The following is a 22,330-nucleotide window of genomic DNA, read 5'->3' as shown; positions in this document are numbered from 1 at the left end:
CATTTCACAGCAGCTTGGTAAAAAAACATGAGCTGCGTCGACAAACTCGTCCTTTAGCGGTAACAAGCACTTCATTCTACAGACCGCTTGTTTTTGATGGGCACACGAGGGGTTAACACCGCTATGATTTTGTTGTTCCTTTTTTTTTAGCCCTTGAGCTGTTTTATTGGCTCAGTGGGCGTGCTCTTCTCGCAAACACACAGCACCTTAGACAGGTATGAACAGTCAGAGACAAAGACTTGGAGGACTACTACGCCAAAGACAAGACACAGAATGTGAAAGATTTGAGTCATAGTCAAGGTTCACAGATGGGAAGCTGTGTAAGCCAGTACAGTGGGTAAGAAAGCAACGAGAAGCTTGCTTTTTCTGATAACTGTTGTTTTATTTGAGTTTAAATACAAAGTTGTTGTTCCTCAAAGCGAAGCTTATGTCTGGAAAGAAAAGTAAAAAGTGAGCTGAGGCGTTTCGACGCCGTCTCAACAAGTCAGATCCTGACACTGAAATGTGTAGCAGCCATGAAGGTATTTTGTGTCAAGGTCCTCCAGCTGTCTATTTGATCCTACTTCTAGTCCAAGTCTGTTTTTTTAGCAGGGTTTTTGCAGTGAATGTTTTCCCATGTGTTATTTCATATTCTATCAACAGTTGCAGGTAGGCTGCTTGCAAAATTATCAGTATTTGTTTTGTTGTACTTTTGTTTATGGCTTTATTTCCGTTAGCTTCCACACCAACGGTTACTTAAAATATTGTTTCCATGTATGCTAATGCACATCTCTTGTCTGTTGTTGTGTGTGAGGGGAAGTGCATAGTTCTGTCATTTTGGATGAATGTTAAAACAAAAGGAACTATCCAGAATTTTGTACAATGGAGCTGAATAGTTATTTGTCAGTAGCTTTAGATTACTATGAGGTATTGAGTATTTTCGACCAATGTTTTACACCACCTTTATATGAAGTGTCAGTTTAAAAGTTATTGATTGACTCTTTAAGAGGCAATAAAGACTGTAGGTCTACAAAGAAATAGCAACACTTTTTTTCAAATTGGGAATGATCCTACGTTAGCTGGAACTTTCTGTGATTATATTGATTATTAGTCAAATTCAAAACAAACAAATACAGATGTGTCCCAAAGGAAATAACTTATATGGTTGTAGATTGTCTATTTGACTGACTCTTCCCGCCAATGAATACTGCATTGCTCTTCTAAGCTGTATGTGGTCTTCTGTTCATCATTCACTTGTAGCATCGTAAAGTAAAAGAACTGGTAGAGAGAGAAACAAAGTGCAGTGCAAGAATGGACACAATCCTTGACTCAGCAATTGTAGATATGTAACTTTAATATTGTGTATATCTGAAGAAATATACACCAGACATGTAATAATGGCAGGTAAGAGTGACCAACCTTGTGTTGACATGTGAATAACACGATGCGTCGCAGTAGACGTCATTAACAAATCAGCACACTTAATTGAATTCAGTATGTGGCAGCTAGGATAGGCTCCAGGACCCCCCCGCGACTCCGAGAGGGACAAGTGGTAGAAAACGGATGGGTGGATGTGGAATTAAATAATGGTATGGATTAAGCCAAGATATTAAACAATCTACAAATATGATCCAGTTTAAAAGGCTGTTCGAACAACATGAGTTTACAAAGTACGAAAAAAAAAAATTATGATAAACATCATTAATTTATTGAAAATTAGATAATATCCATCTCATTAAGTGAATCATAACTGATTTAACTATTTGTGAGAATAACTGATGTATTTAGAATGCATCGATATAAATTGTGATCTAATTGAGAACAGGAAGTGAACATATGCATTAGTAATTGTTATGAAGTGAAAAGCTGTAGGATTAGATAAGCATTGCTTGTTTCTACTCCTGTTAGAAAGAAAAATTAAAATATGTAGAATATGTGACGTACCATATTGATACTGTATACATGTTCAAAATAAACTTCAATCAACCAACCAACAAGTGCACAATAATTAAGATCCAGAAATGTTTATTGTTGAAATGTGGAGCTCGGCTCAGACAATAACACAATTAGAGCTGAAGCTATCGAATATTTTAGTAATCGAGTATTCTATCGAATATCCCGATCGAGTAATCGAATAAATACAATTTTTACTTATTTTTATTTATTTATTTATTTTTGTGTGTGTCCTGTCCAGCTTCTCAGGCAAATCATATTGTTGATGTAGATGTCCATATCGGCTGTACAAATTTACTTTACAAAAGAGAAGTTTGGGATACTTCTCTTGTTGCCTTATTTGTATTTTGACTTTATTGAATGGATTTATATTATTGTTTGGTGCAGCCGGGCCGCGGCAATATTTTTGCTTAATTAAGGTTTAATTATACATGTTAAGATGTGCCCTCAATTATTGCTTTTGGCCTAATTGTCTTTTATTTCCTAAACGCCTGTTTTCATTATTGAAGGCTGACACGCACAGCTGAAATGCGTCTGTGGTAGATTGTGCCAATTTGTGTGTGCTAATAAAAACAGGTGCGCTCACAGCCCTATGTGCTGTGTGGTGTGACCGCATAAACGAAGTTCTTGTCTCTCGTGCGTTTTTGATGATTATTACACGGTGCCGTTTAAATGGTTTCTCCACGCAAATCCGCTGAGCTGTTTTTAACCTGCCAACAATACATAAACAATATAAAAAGACAAACCACTTAATAATGAAAACAGTTTTCCATTTTAAGAATGCAATACAGTTCATTACATTCTTTGCATGCAAAATAGTAGTGATGGGTTGATGAGGCGTCATGAAGCGTTTCGACACATTGCAAAACTGTATTGATACTGTGTCGATACTGTGTCACTAAATACTGACATCTGCTGGACATTAAAAATCCCTACAGGCAACCTATGGACCGACTCAACTGACACTGATTTTATGACCTAGTACAGTGGTTCTCAAATGGGGGTACGCGTACCCCTGGGGGTACTTGAAGGTATGCCAAGGGGTACGTGAGATTTTTTTTAAATATTCTAAAAATAGCAACAATTCAAAAATCCTTTATAAATATATTTATTGAATAATACTTCAACAAAATATGAATGTAAGTTAATAAACTCAGTGAAGCACAAGCTCAGGTTTGTCACTAAAATGTCTGTCAAAAAGAACTGTGAAAAGAAATGCAACAATGCAATATCTCTAATACAATCCCCAAAGAGGGCACTTTAAGTTGATGATTACTTCTATGTGTAGAAATCTTTATTTATAATTGAATCACTTCTTTATTTTTCAACAAGTTTTTAGTTATTTGTATATCTTTTTTTCCAAATAGTTCAAGAAAGACCACTACAAATGAGCAATATTTTGCACTGTTATACAATTTAATAAATCAGAAACTGATGACATAGTGCTGTATTTTACTTTATCTTTTTTTTTTTTTCAACCAAAAATGCTTTGCTCTGATTAGGGGGTACTTGAATTAAAAAAAAATTCACAGGGGGTACATTGCTGAAAAAAGGTTGAGAACCACTGACCTAGTATATACAAAAATATAAACCAAGTCATTGTATTTCATTTAGGATTATTTCATAACTTCATTTAAATAAAAATATAATTTTTGGATTTTTTAGATACAGTCAATAAATAATGTGAACATGTATCATAACATGGAAATCTAAGAGAACGTGTTGTGAATGAGGATGCTTGTGGACCTGGAAATTATTATTATTATTTTTTTTTACACATTTTTATTAAAAAAAAACAATCAGTTTTTCCAACGTATTCAATTTTAGACGCTTTCTCTTCTTAGTTATTATTTCTCCGGCTGTAGAAAAGACCCGCTCACAGGGCACAGAGGAGGCGTCAGTGCGACACAGTTCGCGTATCGGTCACGTGACCAAAACAGCTCATGATCGGTCACGTGACTTTCTAAAAGCGGTACGCGCACCGACACAGGGTTTCGCTCTATGAGCTCGACGCATGCGCCGATGCATCGGTGTTGCCGGACCCATCACTACAAAATAGTAATCAATGTTAATTTTGCCATCATAAAATGTTTGAGATGAAAACACATATATATAAAATTGGTTCAAAATTAATATTCCCTGAGAAAGTTAAAATAAAACTATATTCTTAGTATCAAAAAATAAACAATAAGAACAGTTTTCATTATATCAAACATAAAAAGTTGATTAGGTAGTGCCTTTAATACTGCATTTGAAATGTGCAACCAGTGATGAGTCACCACCAAGCAAAAACCGCGCATACTGCGAAAGATAGCGTCAGATTTACCGCTCGTCCGAGCACCCACTGGCAGAAATTTAGATCTGCGCCTATGCTATAGAGAATATAGTCGGTGCAAGCGCAAGCTATTCAAGTAGCATGTGATTGCATGACTTGAATAACTTTGCACGACTACTTTCGCGTGGTTACTATTGAAAGGCTAATTTAACACGACAGCTCGGATAGCGTTTAGTTTTCAACACATTTTGGCGCAATTTGATGACTTCGCGGGAGTGACAGAACACATCCTGGTTATCATAATGAATAACATTTATTTTACTAACAACTTTTGCTTTTACATTTGATAATAGATTACTTACCTTGCCTCTGGACGTCCCTCAATCGGATGCTTTCTCGACAGGTCTGCAGCATCGGACTTGTGCTATTGTGGTATGTGAGCTCCACTTAACAATGTTTGCATACGACTGCGTTTTCCTTCAATTTTAGTGTGAAGTGTTTCCACACCTTAGACAACTTTTGTCGCTTCATAATTTCCTCGTTTTGCTATGGCTCTTGTCCCCTGCTCTCTGCGGCGTCTGCCATTGCGAGTTATGTCGGCGAAAAAGTTTACTAAACTCAAGCGTATTTCAAGGAGCGGTGTTGTGCAGTGCAGCGGTCGTATGGTCTGACGTAAACACGCTGTGCAATACCTAAGCAGTCCGTGCGAAACGTGAGCTTTGACTACTAAACTAGACAAAATGCCGTAAAAAACAAAAATACTTAACGACGCCTGGAGGCAGCGAAAATTCCTCTAATATATTTTGTAATCGAATTACTCGAGGAATCGTTTCAGCTCTAAACACAATACAACAGCTAAGGACGCATAATAATTTTAATATTTATATTAGTATGCTAGCTTTTTTTTTGCAAATTTTACAGGTATACACCTTAGCGTAATATTTTGTTACTTGACGAATTATACCTGTTAGCATGCTAACGTTAGTATGCTAGCTTATTTTAAATACAATTTTGTATGTATACACCTCAGTCATATTTTGGTACTTGAGACATGCTAACGTTAGCAGGATAGCATTGAAATAAAAAATCCAGGTACACACCTCAGAGTAGTGTATTTGGTACTTGACACATGTTACAGTTAGCATTTAAGAACGCTAACATAAGCATGGTAGATTGTTTTAGCTATTTTAGCAGGTACAATATACACCTCAGTGTCATATACTTAGGTATTTCACTAATGCTAACTGTAAGCATGCTTAATTTAGCATGCAAACTTTTTAGCTCAATTTGCTAATACGTTTTGTTACTTGGCGCTATCTGGCCAGCATGCTAACTGTTAGCATTTTAGTTTGGCTTTGGGTCTTCAGCATTCACTTGAAATTTCTACTGAAATTGCCTTTTCTAGTTTTTTGAAAAAAGTCTATAAACTGTCTTGTAATACTTTTAAAGGTGAAAACTACCAAAATGGCCCTAGCATCTTTTGATTTGTCAGTCTGTAGCCCTCAGTGGAAAAGGTTTAGGCACCCCTGCATTAACAGATAATTTCCAGACCTTTATAACTGATAACCAATAACAATAACTGATAGTTATGTGTATATATATTTACACAACATTTTTTGAGAAGAAATTCATTTAACAGTTTACACTTACGCCCAAAATGTATACACTCTACAAAAAATATACAAATCTATTCAGGTAGTTGCTGAGTTGCATATGACGTCACATCCGTTTTTATTCTTGACTGCTTAATTCACATGATGGTCAGGTGGCTTAATTAATATGATGGTCAACCAGCTTGAGCGTAACATTAAAACAAGTGACAGTGAGTGTAGAGTTTGAGCAGAAAATGCCGTATTGCTGTTCTGTTCTTGAGTGTTCAAATAGAGACATAGGAAAGAGCTTTTATAGAGTCCTGAAAAAAGTTGTTCATAAAGGTAATAAAGTCAGGGAATAAACGTAAGTGCGTCAAAGAAAATTGCTCTTAAATATCACTGTCATCATCTTGAGGAACACAATCTGACCATGCTTGTGTCTGCAGGGATCACTTTGTAAATGTTTGAACATTTGATTTGTTTGAGAAACTCTGTGATGCAATCGAGTTAATTCTCTACTATATTTGTAGTGTAAGGAAGCAGAACTAAACGTAAAGAAAGGACAAGAGATTGCGTTAGTTTGTGTTCTTTTGTGGTTGCTATGCCTAAACATAACTACAAAGACCTGGTTGTGCATATAAACTAACGCCATATTAAATTCTAGTAATACATATTGTGATTGTCCAATCCACTGTATTTTTATTGTCGATTTTCATAACAGAAACTAAAAGCTTAGTTGTTGTGCAGGAAAGCCTTAGGTGCTTTTTTCGACACGGATAACCACATTAAAGCGTCTTTGGTTCTATTTGTTTGCATCAAGAAAATATCCTTAATAGTCTTAATAAACTAAATGAATAAATATCTCTTAGGTTCAACAGCATACTGAATCTTGAAATCGCTAGCAAACATTCATGCTGAACAACAGGGACATCTATAGCTAAATAATGAGACAAAATATGAACTTTACATAAAAAAACAACAGCAGACATGAATAGTAGATGAATCTAATATTTCTAGCAGGAAATCAACTGCAAACAAACGTATCCCTTTTCTCATTAGCGTCACGATCACAGCAACACGGCTTTCACGGATCAATGCTCAATTTGTGGACCGCTTTAGATGGAATGACATGATGGGCCTCCAATCTTTTGTTCTCTAATTCCATGCAAGTGTCAAATAAAGTGAGGTCGTGGCGAGCAGAAAAGTCTTGGTGATGATAAATGATTTAAATTTAAAAATAATATTTTTCTTAAACGTGTATAAATCCACTACATCCCATTTCAAATATTTTTTTCACGATCGCTTATATATATTTGCTCTACACCTTTCAAAATATGCTCTAATCTGCACTGATGCAGGTAAATAAACAGTAGCCTAATGGGATTCTCGATAGACCATCGCCTGAATCACTGAAGTGCCTCTTGGTCACGTGATTGCAACCGAGCAGCAGGATAATGTGGACTGATAGTTCTTTACTTAATCAACTATAGTTTGAGTACAAATACTGTAATCTTCCTACTATAATTATGACCCATCCAAACAATTCAAACTATTACAAAGAGCAAATAGAAGTTGGAATTGATTGTTTTTTCAACTTTTCAATAATTTATACAACTTAAAATAAAAATAAAAAAAACTTTTTTTCAACACTATATATATATATATATATATATATATATATATATATATATATATATATATATATATATATATATATATATATATATACACACACAGTATCTCGGCTTACCAGCACAAGAAGCTTTGGTACTGCTGCTCTCTACGATGGTGAATTTAAATTGATACTTTCTGATGTATTTTTAATCTGCTTTTTAATACTATGGAGCATAATTCAACTTGGTCATGAACAGAATTTAGGCAAACAATCTGATGTTGTTATACTATTACCTAACCCGTCATATCTCTTTTTCCTACAGCCAGGTGTCTGGCAGCGCCAACAATGCCAGGGATGGGGAACGTCCCGTTCCCACCCCTGTCCCCGCCAGAGTCAATCTGGGGTTGGTGTTCGGGGAGGGCGAAGAAAACAACCGCGACAACCAGGATGCCTCGACCAGCGAACGCAGCACCAGCCTTGGGGAGCCGGAGGATGACGAGAATCAGTCACATCGCTCGCACTCGCCCGCCTCCAGCCAGTGCAGCGCCACGTACAGTAACCTTGGTAAGAACAACACAGAAAGTATGTGTGTCTTATTTTGTGTCAAATAAGAGAATGAGGTTTTCAGATTCAATGATTTTCAAAATGAAACTTGAAAAACTACAAACTGCTGTTAGTTCCCCAATAAATGCAATTCTCAAAAGGTTTACAAGTCTGTTAAATATTCTCATTTTATCCAGTCATTGTATTCTCAGGACATTGATGGCAACTGAACTGTTCGGATTGTCTTAAACATTGTCCAAGCAAGCTTCATCAGTTAATGCTTACTGGCAGTGTTGAGTTAGTTACTGAAAACCATTAACTAGTTACTTTATTTCAAAAGTAACTCAGTTACTAACTCAGTTACTTACACCAAAAAGTAATGCGTTACTGTGAAAAGTAACTATTTAGTTACTTCTTTTTTTCTTTTTCTTTTTTTAAGGCTCCCAGTGTTTCCCACACATTCATTTATTTGTGGCGGCCCGCCACGAAAGAATTACGTCCGCCACAAATGGGTTTTTCGGCTTTTGACTCGGTCGACCGCTCATAAAAGCAATGGGACTGTCTGTGAATGTTGCTTGTAGTTACACCTCAGGTGCAGTAGGTGGCGGTAGCCTACTATGCACTATGCAATAGCACTTAAGTTAAAAAGTTAAAGTACCAATGATTGTCACACACACACTAGGTGTGGCGAGATTATTCTCTGCATTTGACCCATCACCCTTGATCACCCCCTGGGAGGTGAGGGGAGCAGTGGGCAGCAGCGGTGGCCGCGCCCGGGAATCACTTTGGTGATTTAACCCCCAATTCCAACCCTTGATGCTGAGTGCCAAGCAGGGAGGTAATGGGTCCCATTTTTTATAGTCTTTGGTATGACTCGGCCGGGGTTTGAACTCACAACCTACCGATCTCAGGGCGGACACTCTAACCACTAGGCCACTGAGTAGGTTAATTCACCTGGTGGGCCAGAAGAAGAAGAGGAACGGACGGACGGAATCAAAATACTCGCCGGCTACTTTTCATAATGATGGCGCTTCCTACGTTTCTACCTCAAACGTCCAAAAGCTGCTGAAAGCCTTGATCCAGGATGCCATGGGGAAAAAAACTTAAATGGTGCCTTTTGGCGACAGTTAGCAGCTTGGTGGCTCATAGCCGGCGAGCTAACGCTTGCTAGCGTGGTAGCATTGCTTCATTTTTACAGGTGTTATAGGTAGATAGTGATGGGTCCGGCAACACCGATGCATCGGCGCATGCGTCGAGCTCATAGAGCAAAACCCTGTGTCGGTGCGCGTACCGCTTTTAGAAAGTCACGTGACCGATCATGAGCTGTTTTGGTCACGTGACCGATACGCGAACCGTGTCGCACTGACGCCTCCTCTGTGCCCTGTGAGCGGCTCTTTTCTACAGCCGGAGAAATAATAACTAAGAAGAGAAAGCGTCTAAAATTGAATACGTTGGAAAAACTGTTTTTTTTTTTAATAAAAATGTGTAAAAATAAATAAATAATAATTTCCAGGTCCACAAGCATCCTCATTCACAACACGTTCTCTTAGATTTCCATGTTATGATACATGTTCACATTATTTATTGACTGTATCTAAAAAAGACAAAAAATATATTTTTATTTAAATGAAGTTATGAAATAATCCTAAATGAAATACAATGACTTCGTTTATATTATTGTATATACTAGGTCAGTGGTTCTCAACCTTTTTTCAGCAATGTACCCCCTGTGATTTTTTTTTAAATTCAAGTACCCCCTAATCAGAGCAAAGCATTTTTGGTTGAAAAAAAAAAGATAAAGAAGTAAAATACAGCACTATGTCATCAGTTTCTGATTTATTAAATTGTATAACAGTGCAAAATATTGCTCATTTGTAGTGGTCTTTCTTGAACTATTTGGAAAAAAAAGATATAAAAATAACTAAAAACTTGTTGAAAAATAAACAAGTGATTCAATTATAAATAAAGATTTCTACACCTAGAAGTAATAATCAACTTAAAGTGCCCTCTTTGGGGATTGTATTAGAGATCCATCTGGATTCATGAACTTAATTCTAAACATTTCTTCACAAAAAAAATAAATCTTTAACATCAATATTTATGGAACATGTCCACAAAAAATCTAGCTGTCAACACTGAATATTGCATAGTTACATTTCTTTTCACAGTTCTTTTTGACAGACATTTTAGTGACAAACCTGAGCTTGTGCTTCACTGAGTTTATGAACTTACATTCATATTTTGTTGAAGTATTATTCAATAAATATATAAAGGATTTTTGAATTGTTGCTATTTTTAGAATATTTTTTAAAAATCTCACGTACCCCTTGGCATACCTTCAAGTACCCCCAGGGGTTCGCGTACCCCCATTTGAGAACCACTGTACTAGGTCATAAAATCAGTGTCAGTTGAGTCGGTCCATAGGTTGCCTGTAGAGATTTTTAATGTCCAGCAGATGTCATTATTTAGTGACACAGTATCGACACAGTATCAATACAGTTTTGCAATGTGTCAAAACGCTTCATGACGCCTCATCAACCCATCACTAGTAGATAGGTTATAGCTGCATCGCTCGCGGCTCTTCATATATTTAACGTTAATCCGTGATTTCACCGAGCGTTTCACTGACGGTGAGCAGCCTGACGCTGCTTCATTAACACCGCCGCTGTTTGACTCGTGGCCCGGGGCAGACGCTCGTAGTAACAGTCACGTGTTACCATACCGACGAGCTAACGTGTCCAGGTTATAACCATGTTGTCAATAAACACACATGGACTGAAGCTAAATTGTCCACTGTCCACTGCAGCATGTGAATGCAATGAAAATAATAAAATCTGAGCCAACCAGCTGTTAAAATGTTGTCCAGGTTAATGTTTTGGCCATTAAAGGCCCTTCATTTCAAGATTTCAACTGTGATTGGGCTTTAAACAGGTGGCTGACCTGTTCAGATGAGTGTAACTGCTACTGGTCAAATAATGTGAAATAGCATTTAATTTTACATGTATGCAATGCCATTTAAATGCAATTATAGATAATAATAATAATAATAAATACTGTGTAGTGTTGTAAATAGTCAACGGGAAGGATTCTATTAAGATACAAGCCATGAGCACTACACAGCCAGAAAAAAACCTAGGCAGGACAAGTACAAATATTGGGGCAAGTAGATTTGAGAAGTCAGGCAAGTAGAAAAAAACCTTAACGTTGAACCCTGCATGTGTTGAGCTGCTGCCGCTTAAGGTTAGACGGCACTGTACATAGAGCGGTTCTGCTCGTTAGTAATAAATTCTAATGTTGGATGTTCACTCCTTCACACAGATGAGTATAGAAAAATATTTTCAACGGCCGAAAAGGGCTCGACTTGGAGAGGAGGTAGGCCTACAGTTCGGACCACAGGTGCGACCTGTTCAGCAGCAGCAGGAGGAGGAGGAGGAGGAGGTTGACTGACTGTGGCAGGACACCTCTGCCTCTGTTTCACTTCATGTTGCTGGTAAATAATATGGTTGTAGTAGTAGGCTAAAGTTAAATAATTTAGTATTCACTAATTAAAGGGGCAGAGCTTTAAGAGACATTTTAGCTTTTATATTTTATAAGATATATTTTTTGTAAGAACCTCAATTAATAAATATATTTCAGTGAATCACTAATTGTTCAAATCTGTATATAAATATGTACATAAAATGTTGTAATTATATTCCAACTCCGCGTTCTTCTTGGTCATCGCCGCTGCCGTACTGAAGCCCAGAACACTCTACGCATTTCCCCGGTTTTAGTTCAGAGATAAGGAAAGATTGGCCTGGCCCACTAGGATCCCTCTTTATCTTTGTGAACTTTATAGTCTACATTTAGAGTGATGTGATAATCAAACACTCTAGAATGAAAGAGCAACAGTATATAAGATATTTGACAGAGTGTGTGTACCTTCAGTGCTGAATGATGAGCAGAGGCAGAGTTTGGAGTGTTTTCTTTAGCTCGCATTCCATTTTTATGTACTCACTGTCCCCTGTGTCCAGGTACTTGGAAAATGTTTTCCGTGGCATTTGCTGTTTGACGCCGGTATCATGCTAATTAGTTGCCTAAAATCGGGTGATTCCACTGTAAAAATAACCTTCATGTCTTCTAGCACATATGCTGCAATGGTTCTATCAACTTTGTCCTGGCTAGCAGTGCCTCCGTTAAAATCCTTAGGTGGAGGTGAAGTGGCATCGTAGTCTGTGTCTCTCTTTACTAGCTTTGTCGAAGCATGTTGCTTTTGTAGGTGTTTCAGCAGATTTGAATTTCTGTTTTGGGCAGTAAGACACAACTTACATTCAACTAAAATGCTCTTTTCTTTGTGCTCGACAAAAGAAAAGTAGTGAGAATATATCCATGTTAAGAAACTCGACTTCGGCTCCGCCATGATGTCTTGTTGGTAGTAAACACAGACGGCCCCCACATCCCCCAACCCCCACTCCACACACACACAGCGCGCCTCTTCTCTTCTCCCGCTTGTGACACAGGAAGATTCAGAAGGACGACACTGCAGCGCTCCAATAAAACACACTCAAATCTTCTGTTTCTAGCCGATACTACATAAAAAATAGCGTAAGATGACGCAGTAACGCATCATGTAGTAACGGTAACTGAGTTACTGAATATAAAAAATAACGCGTTAGACTACTAGTTACCCTCGAAAATAACAGCGTTATAGTAACGCGTTACTTTGTAGTGCGTTAGTCCCAACACTGCTTACTGGCTTACGACAGTCTGAGAGCATAGTGCAGGGTCCAAAGTATTTACCCTGTAAAGGTTGATTTTGCTTTATTGTGGTGCAGAACGACAGTGAGACCTCTCCCAGCCCAACATTAGTTGTTAGGATGGAGTCAAACTTGTTAGCATTCCATTCAAATGTCTCTGGATTTTGTCATTCAACCAGGTCATTGTATTCTCAGGGCATTCCTTCGACTGGGCTGTTCAGTTTGTCTTAGAATATGTTTCCTATCTCATTCAAGTAGGCTTTATCAGTTCATTCTCAATGCTCGGACTAATATTGGTCAGATCTATTCTTAGACTTAGATTATTGAGCATAAACTGGTGAAGCCTATTTGGATGAGAGGTAAAACATCTTCTAAGACAAACTGAACAGTCCAAGTGCCATTGATTGGATGCCCTGATAATTCTGTTCAAATGATTATTGATCCAGTGTACAAATGTGCATAGGTCCTGTTTGTTATTTGTTAGAGGAAAACTAATTGAATCTCTAATTGAATCTCTAGTTCATATATTTTTTTCTCAGTAAAGAACAAGAATGCAGACAAAATACAACTGTAACAGTTTGAAGAGTTTGAATAAGTATTTGATTTTTAGTAAATTAAAGTCCCTCGCTAGCAGAAGTAGTTCCAGTTTGTAGCGCTGTTTCCCTTCTTGGCGAACAATGGTGACACACTGCTATGACATCGTCATATCTGCTTGTCTTTATTTCACTGGAAATATTTCCCCAAATAAGACAATAAAAGAGAAGAAAGTCTCCGGGTTCTGGTTTTCTCTTAGCACTATTGATTCTCTGTTTATTTATTCATTGTACAATATTTCCGGGTTCTGGTTTTCTCTTAGCACTATTGATTCTCTGTTTATTTATTCATTATACAATATTTCTGACTGTTTTTACTACTATGTTTATACTTTTCATGACTGAATAAGCTATCTTTCTGTTGTTACACATTCTCTCTTCTTGGTCAACGATGACATTTAAACATAGGAAGTGATCACATTATTAGGTAATATTCAGTCATGAACTAATGGTAAGATTAAATAAGCTCTGCTTCTTCCTACTCCTTTTCAGACGTTTTGACTTTTGCAAAAGTAATCATGTGATGTTCTTGAATGTAACTTATCAGGCATCACTATCTTTGTTTATTTAACCTGAGACATGGTGTGTTTCTTTGGCTAGCGGTAATCTACAGTCGACACGCTTGTTAATGTAAGCACATCGTCTCATTCAGGGAGCATTAAGCTCTGAGCGTGCCCATTGACATCAGACTTTCTGGGATGTAAGCGTTTGTTGGCTTTGCAGGACTTGAGGTAGGCTTGTTTTCCGCTTGCTTATGACATATTTATATCTCATTACTTGTATATTCTGTGTACATTTTATTTGCTTCTGCTACTCTTATCAAAATAAGTAACTGAACTCCAGCAACAGGTTTGGTCAAGTTTGTTGTAACTGAAAGTATTTTTCTAACATGCAGTGTTGAAGTACTGCAATGCATCAGGTGGCCTTATTATTTTCAAATACGACCCATATTTTAAAATAAACACCTGTCAACCTAAACAAAGCAATATTATCTGTGTAAAGGCAGATAGTAATGTTAATAAATAATAGTGTGTAAAGGCTTCATGTATTTATTTTGACTTGGGTCTTTCAACAAGTCAGTAACTTCAGCAACTTCATTTTTGTGAAGACATGCTTGGAACCTGAAGTACTATCACAGAAATGTGAAATGACTGAAAAAGTAGAAAGTACGAGGCAAGGAAAGGTTTTAGCGGGATATCCTGAATGAACTGAACATTTTGACATTAGAATAGTTTGGAAATAAGGAACTAGTAAAAATTGTCAAGCTCAATGAGAATTTGTGTCATGGAAAACAAAAGACTTTAGGAGAAAAGGGATTTTTTGTAAAAAGTTTTTGAAATTGGTTGAGGAATGTGAAATAATAAAAAATGTTTGTAAGTCAGTGTCAATAAGTATTGCCAGTATGACCATCCTGCACGAATATATTTACATTTTTACGTTTGTCTTACATAACAAGTCAAGATCTCTGCAGTGAAAGACGGGCAGTTGGATTAGCACACACCATCAAAGATGTTGGTTCCAGGGAGGATTAACCAGACCCATTTACTTCATCCTGACTGTTTTGAGGCTAAGACGACGGTGTGTCGACATGTGACTTTACTCATGAGAAAGAAAAAATACTGTTAAAATACCACCAAATATCGTTTGGCAGTATGGACATCTAATGATATCACCTAATGTGCTGCAGACTTTCAACATACTGTTTACAAAAGTGGGCGTTAAAAAGTTTTTGTGAAAAGTCACTTCATACTTCCAACAGTTTTCAGTTCCATTGCTTTTTCCCCCATCATAAACTTGTTTTTTAGGCCATCTGCGTCTGTCAGTCAAGAGAAATAAGGTCACGTCTTGAAAAGCACACTCTAATCCTCACAGCTTGAGTGGTTAAGATTTGTGTGTCTAAAGCTCGTATCAAAACACCACTGTGCTGTGTCCTTATCAAATGCAACAAACGTTGGCTAATGTTGGCTAGATGACACACCACACTGTTGCATTTGTCATCCCTTCATAATACAACAGTGCACTATTGCAACTTACAGCTTGTTTCAAGTCACTCTGCTGTTAATGATACCCTCTACGGTTGTGTCAGAAATGCTTTGTAGGAGATGCTAGTTGCTAGCATACATATAATCTAGATATCTTCCAAGTTTTATTATCATTAGGTCTAATGCTCAAGCCTCTTTGGGATGAAAGTAGTTGTAGGAGCTGGAGGACTTCTTGACAAATACGTTGTGCGTAATGGTGGACATGTTTTTCCAACCAATTTTGCTACAAATTCTCACATCTGCAGTCGCCAGTCCCCTAAAAACATGTAGCAAATTTCGTGGTGTTTTCACTAAACACCCCTAAGTTACAGCCTGTGTTTTGTAGAGTGTGACCTTTAAGTTGTGTGAGAAATTTCAAGTCTGTCCAACTCATGCGGTTATTTTTATTACAATTAATAGCACCGGCAATACAGTAGAGGTGCATGTTTTTTGGGCAGGGCTTCAGAAGTAGAAGAGTTGCACACCAGGCTGTTCGTGTTTCTATTACTGTTACTTTGATTATAACTGAACTGTTACTGTAACTAACACTCTTGTTAATGTATTTTTAACTGACCTGTTACTGTAACTGTAACTGTAACTGTAACACTCTTGTTACTCAAACTGACCTGTGACTGTAACTGTAAATTGACATTGTTTGTTATGCTCGGAACATACACTTTACTGTGGCATTCAGTTCCAGTCAACAGTCTGAATACACATTCTCATTTAAAAGCATGAGGAAGCGTCTCCTAACTTTTGACTGGTATTGTACACCACCTCCTTCCAGTGATTCAAATAATTGGGCACCTTTTCGCCAAAATGGAACAAGTTGTTCTTTGCCTAGTAACCCATTCCTCTGCAAAGTTGTAACTCATGTGATCTCCTCTAGGTCAATCAAGAGCCAACATGATTCCGCTGAAACAGCCTCGGAGCATGAAAGCATCAAACGACACCCTTGCTTCCATCGACCTGGAAGCCTTCACAGACCGACCGCTCCCCAAGGCCACCCCTCCACCCCTGCCGAAAAAGGCGGTACCCCGCTCCAGCACAGAGCCCAACCTTGGCAGTAAGGAGCCCCTGCAGGGTGCCTTTAGGCCTCGGGTGGAGGCCAAACCTGGCGGCACCAACCTAAGCGTCGCCAATCCTCTCTATGACCTGGACACCACCTGGGAGACGGCCAGTCAGAGCTCCTCGCTTAGCTCTGAGCCACAGCGGCCTCACGACCAGGAGAGCGGTGACTCCCTGGAGCTTCCGTCGGCCTCCAACGCCCAGGCCCGCCCCACTAACAGCGTGTCCTCGTTGGTCACACCAGCTGCTGCCACCAGGGAGAAGAAAGTCTACCCAAGCACAGAGTCTCTTGCTGGACGTAGTCGCAAAACTAGTCAAAGCACTGCCCCATCCAAGCACCAGAGGTCAGCGCTGTACCGGGGCTTGGACAGCTGGGATGAGGTGGTGGGCAGGATTCGTGGTCTTCACACGGACACCTTGAGGAAGCTGGCGACCAAGTGTGAGGATCGTTTCATGGCCGGCCAGAAAGACCACTTGAGGTTCGGGACTGATAGCTGGTCCCACTTCAAGCTGACCACGGGGAGACCCTGTTGTGAGGCCGGAGACGCCGTCTACTACACCGCTTCGTTCGCAAAGGACCCGTTGGTCAACTACGCCGTCAAGGTCAGATATCTGCCGCAAAGTATTTTGTGTCTGAAAAAAAATGCAGATGCTTCAATTCAACTGTATTCCTGGTGATGTTGTAGTTCTTTGTATAACTGGGAGGGCTCTTACTTCTTTGGGGATGTTTTTGAAGCAAATCTCAGCATTTTAATCTCCAGTGTGTTTTTCTAGATCTGCCGGAGCAAAATGAAAGAGACTCAGCAGCAGTTATTCCACAGTCTAGCCGTAAGGCAGAGCCTGCCATTGCACTTCAACATCCAGCAGGACTGTGGACACTTCCTTGCCGATGTCCCCACCCGCCTGCTGCCCTGGGAGGAGGAGAAGACTGAAGAAGTAGAAGGTGAGAAGGTGAATGGAGAAGTTCAAACAGAGTCTCCAAACAATGAATCGGCTGAAAGTACAGCCGGCGTCGTTGTGAGTGGCACCGCGCGCTTAAAGAGCAGAGTGGTGGTCATCACACGCGAGGTGCCTTTCCAGACGGTGGCCGACTTTGTCCACCAAGGCGCTTCACAGCACGCCCAAAACCCAGAGCTGTACGAGCGCCAGGTGTGCCTCCTGCTGCTCCAGCTGTGTTCGGGTCTGGAGCACATGAAGCCTTATCATGTGACCCACTGTGACCTTCGCTTAGAGAACCTCCTGCTGGTTCACTGCCAGCCCAGCCACAACCCCCTGGAGCCCAACAACAACGGCAGCAACTCCACTAGCGCTGCGCACGTCACCTGCTGCGCCCGCCTCATCATAAGCAACTTTTCCCAAGCCAAGCAGAAAAGCCCCCTAATTGCTGCCGACCCCAGAGTCCTGAGGGACCACTCGCGGCTGGCGCCCGAGATGATCACGGCCACCCAGTTTCGCAAGTGCGACGAATTCCAGACGGGGATTCTCATCTACGAGATGCTACACAGGCAGAACCCCTTTGAGGAGACGCCAGAGCTAAAGGAGCGAGAGTACACTTGGGCAGACCTGCCCCCCTTACCGGAGCGATCGCTATACTCGCGCGGCCTGCAGCATCTGGCCCGCTTACTGCTCACTGTCAACCCCTCTGAAAGGATCCGTATGTCAGACGCCCGGGCCTGCCTGCAGTGCCTGCTTTGGGGGCCCCGGGAAGACTTGTTTCAAGCTCTGGGCTGTAGCAGCTCGGGGCCCGTGACGGCGGCCACCTCCAGCAAGCGCCAGGCCACCCTCCAGAACTGGCTGGACTTGAAGCGCACGCTGATGATGATCAAGTTCGCCGAGCGCTCCATGGACTCGGCGTGCGGCGTAATCTTGGAGGACTGGCTTTGCTGCCAGTACTTGGCTTTTGCCTCCATCGATAGCCTGAATCGGGTGGTGCACATCCTCCAGCAGCCACAACCGCATCATCACGCCAAGAACCAGTCGGTTCCTTCCGGGCACAACCAGACGCACCTATCGCACACCTTCCACAGAACTCAGTCACAACCACTCTGAGTTCTTCTGCCGTGTAGTTGCTGTGGCAACAATTTCCTGCCTGAGCGCAGTCCCTGTGCACATGCTATTGTTGGTGTGAGCTACCAGCACCTTGTAACCCTTTTAGATGTGTTTCTGGGTTAGCAGACGCTTTTAAGAAAGGTCACTTTTGAAACTTTGAACTATCAGAGTTCTGATAGGATTAGGTGCCAAAGTATTTGGACAGCAACTCAAATGGACTTGAACTAAAACAATACAAATGTGATTGTACTTTCAGTTATGATGGAAAAGGTGTGCCAAAAATATGTCCAAGACCTTTAAGGAAAGAAATATTGATTGTTTAATTGCACTCCTGTGCCTAACTGTATGTGTACACCTGACCAGCAGGTGGAGCTAGTGTGGCCGTACAGTAAACCACCTAAGGAGAATTTCATTTTTGAACAGAGATTTTATTGTTACATTATTTTTGAAAATAGTGTGAATGGTTTAAACACCTGATAGTCTAAGAATAATATATTTTTGACCCAAATATTTAAATTTCCACAGGAAACCAATGAAGGGAGATTATTTTTAAATGAAGGGAATTGGTAGTTGAAAAATATAAATACTCCACATTCAAACTAATAGTTTAATACTTTTGCTCCTCCTATATGTATGAAGACATCCTATATCTAATGTACCGTATTGACCTGAATATAAGATAACCCCTCTTCTTAACTTCGCATTTTTTAGGAAAAGACTATAACTACAAAATGTATACATAATATACATACATACTTACATACATATACATATATAAATGTTTTCCATATCAGTTGAGACACTTTTACCCCAGTGTTTCTCTGTTTGCATCTCCAATCTGTGTTTGTGAGTGACAGGAAAAAAAGCTCATACTCACTTGACTTGGCGCCATTTGTATTAAGTTCAAGCTCCTGAATTTTTATATTTAGGTCAATAAGGTATTATATATATACATGTTTTTTAAAAATAACCTCTTAAGTTTTTATTTGTTTTTAGCTTTGCAACCCCTGTCAAACATGCAAATGTGCCCCCTAAGGGCTGTCAGCAGCATAGCATTAATGTCCCGGCTTTGTCAGTGCTTTTAGGATTTGGAATTTACTCTGAAATATTAATAAAATCGAATAAAGATAAGGTCTTGTTAGAACAAACAAGACTTTTCTGGCCCACAGACCGGGGATTTTCCTGTTTTACACTTAAGCCAAAGATGTTTTGGTTTTTTTCCCAAGTACTGTACATCTTTTTTCAACGATCACAAGTCCCAAGTAAAATGTTCAACAAAAAGCATCCTGCTAAGTCCAATGCTATTTGTTCTTGTTGTGGCACATAAACTTGAACCGTGTTCAAGGATTTACACTTGTGGTGACCCGTCTCTCAAGTGGTCACGGCTTAATTGTTTGATTCCCACTTAACCAAACAAACCAAACATGTGAAGTGTGAACGCAGCTTACAAGGCGAAGAACATCGGCATTGTGGACGAGCAAAAGGAAGATTTGCCTCACCTTGAATGAAAACACTTTGCTTTCTTTTTTGGGGAGTGTGTTGCTAGATGTCAGCGTTGAACGTTGACATTGACCATTGGCTTTAAACATCAACGTTGAACGTTGTCTTTTGAATGTCGACGTTCAGTCGACTTTGAACGTCAGCGTCAAACGTCATCGTTGAACGTCAACTTTTAAACGTCGTCTTTCAATGTCAGTTTTGAACGTCAACGCTGAACATTGATTTTGAATGTCTGAATTAAGTCTGCGTTGAACATCTGCTTTCAAGGTTGATGTTGAACAATGATGTTGAATGTTGTCTTTGAACGTTAACGCTGAACATTGACTTTGAACAGGTGCGTTAAAAGTTTTGCGTTAAAAGTCAACATTGAACGTTGAGTGGGACGTTGGCATGAATGTCGGTGTTGAACATCGCCTTTGAACTTCGTCTTTGAACTTTATCTTTGAACTTTATCTTAGAACGTCGTCTTTGAGCGTTAATTTTGAATGTCAGCGCTGAACATTGACTTTGAACGTCTCCGTTAAAAGTCTGGGTTAAAAGTCTGCGTTTAACGTTGTCTTTGAAGGTCTGCGTTGAATGTCAGTTTTTAAATGTCAGCGTTGTACATCAACTTTGAACGTCTGCGTTAAGAGTCTGCGTTGAACGTCAACTTTGTACGCCAACGCTAAACGTCGACTTTTGCCGTAATCTTTAAGCGTCATCTTAAAACTTTGTCTTTGAATGTCGGTTTTGAACGTCAGCGTTGAACATTGACTTTGAACATTTGCGTTAAAAAGTTTGCATTATAAATCTGCATTGAACACCTGCGTTGAACGTTGATGTTGAATGTCGTCTTAGAATGTCGTCTTTGAAAGTCAGCGTTGAATTTCAACTTTGAACATCAACGCTGAATATTGACTTTGAACGTCCGTGTTGAAAGTCTGGGTTAAAAAGTCCGCATTAAAAAAAAGTTTGTGTTGAACGTTGTCTTTGAAGGTGAGCGTTGAATGTCACTTTTAAATGTCAGCGTTGGACATCAACTTTGAACGTCTGCGTTAAGAGTCTGCGTTGAACGTTGGCATTGAACGCCGACGTTTAACGTCGACTTTCAGCGTAGTCTCTAAACGTCATCTTGGTAGCTTTTTCTTTGATCGTCAGCGCTGAACATTGACTTTGACCGGCTGCGTTATAAGTCTGCATTGAACACCTGCGTGAACGTTGATGTTGAATGTTGTCTTAGAACGTTGTCTTTGAAAGTCGGCGTTGAACATCGACTTTGAAAGTCAACGCTGAATATTGACTTTGAACGTCCGTGTTAAAAGTTTGCATTAAAAGTATGTTTTGAACGTTGTCTTCAAACATTGTTTTAGAAGGTCAGCGGTGGAACGTCGACTTTGAACATTCGACTTTGAATTTCGCTAAACATTGACTTTAGACGTCTGCATTAACGGTCTGTGTTGAACGTCTGCGTTGAACGCTGATGCTGAATGTTGACTTAGCATGTCTTTAAAGGTCAGCGTTGCAAGTCGGCCTTGAACGTCTACGTAAAACGTCTGCGTTAAACGTTGATTTTGAACATCTTTGCTGTTTGTCCACTCAGCGCTGAGGCGTGATTGTGATGGAGGTTATTGAAGCAGAGTTGTGTTTTATGACTTGATTGGATTCTTTGAAATTGGAAACGTTCTCGGACGGACCTGTACCACTTTAGTCTCGCTGGTAAAACCACTTGCTGAGACGTGCTTCCATTCCTCCTCCTTGCATCTTCTGAGCTCGCATTGATCTTCACATACTTCCTGTCGGCAATGAATACTCATTCAACCCATTGTCAAATACTATTAGATTTAATTTGGCAATCTGGATCAGGAAAGGGAATTTATTATTTTGGCTGCACTTGATCAGACTGTAGCTGTAGAGTATCCAGATCAGGAAAGGGAATCTGTTATTTTTATATATATATATATATATATATATATATATATATATATATATATATATATATGTCTTAATAAGGTTATCCAAAAAATAGTGCTCGATACCGTAGTAGAGCGCAATATATGTATGTGTGGGAAAAAAAATCACAAGACTATTTCATCTCTACAGGCCTGTTTCATGAAGGGGGGTACCCTCAATCATCAGGAGGTTTTAATGGGAGCATTCGCATACCATGGTTTATATAGGGCACAGAGTGGGTGGGTACAGGCTGGCCTAGGGGCGTGGTGATTGGCTCATGTGTTACCTAGGAGGTGTTTCCGTCTGTGGCGGCATGCTGTTACAATTTCGCTGCGCTTGTTGAGGGATGACAGGTCTGGACGGTAAATAATAAACAGTTTCTCTTTCAAGCATAGGTTGCATCTTTTATTACCACTATTGTAAGGTGTGCTGGATGCAAGAATTTGCCATGTTATTGAATATTCAACATTATTGTCT

General features: G+C 39.6%; 1 protein-coding gene across 1 annotated transcript in view; it reads left to right on the top strand.

Moving 5' to 3' along the window:
- The window catches only part of peak1 (pseudopodium-enriched atypical kinase 1), a 79,553-nt gene extending 57,589 nt beyond the window's left edge, over window positions 1-21,964 (top strand). Inside the window, exons 3-5 of the mRNA XM_061959656.1 lie at window positions 7,737-7,978; window positions 16,197-16,978; window positions 17,150-21,964. Coding sequence (XP_061815640.1) covers window positions 7,737-7,978; window positions 16,197-16,978; window positions 17,150-18,424 — 2,299 coding nt within the window. The 3' untranslated portion in view covers window positions 18,425-21,964. The remainder of the gene's footprint in view (window positions 1-7,736; window positions 7,979-16,196; window positions 16,979-17,149) is intronic.
- Window positions 21,965-22,330: the final 366 nt, after the last annotated feature.

The sequence above is a fragment of the Nerophis lumbriciformis genome, linkage group LG05, assembly GCF_033978685.3.
Source record: "Nerophis lumbriciformis linkage group LG05, RoL_Nlum_v2.1, whole genome shotgun sequence".
Lineage (NCBI taxonomy): Eukaryota > Metazoa > Chordata > Actinopteri > Syngnathiformes > Syngnathidae > Nerophis > Nerophis lumbriciformis.
The sequence above is the reverse complement of the archived record's forward strand: the minus strand, read 5'-3'. Positions and strand labels throughout refer to the sequence as shown.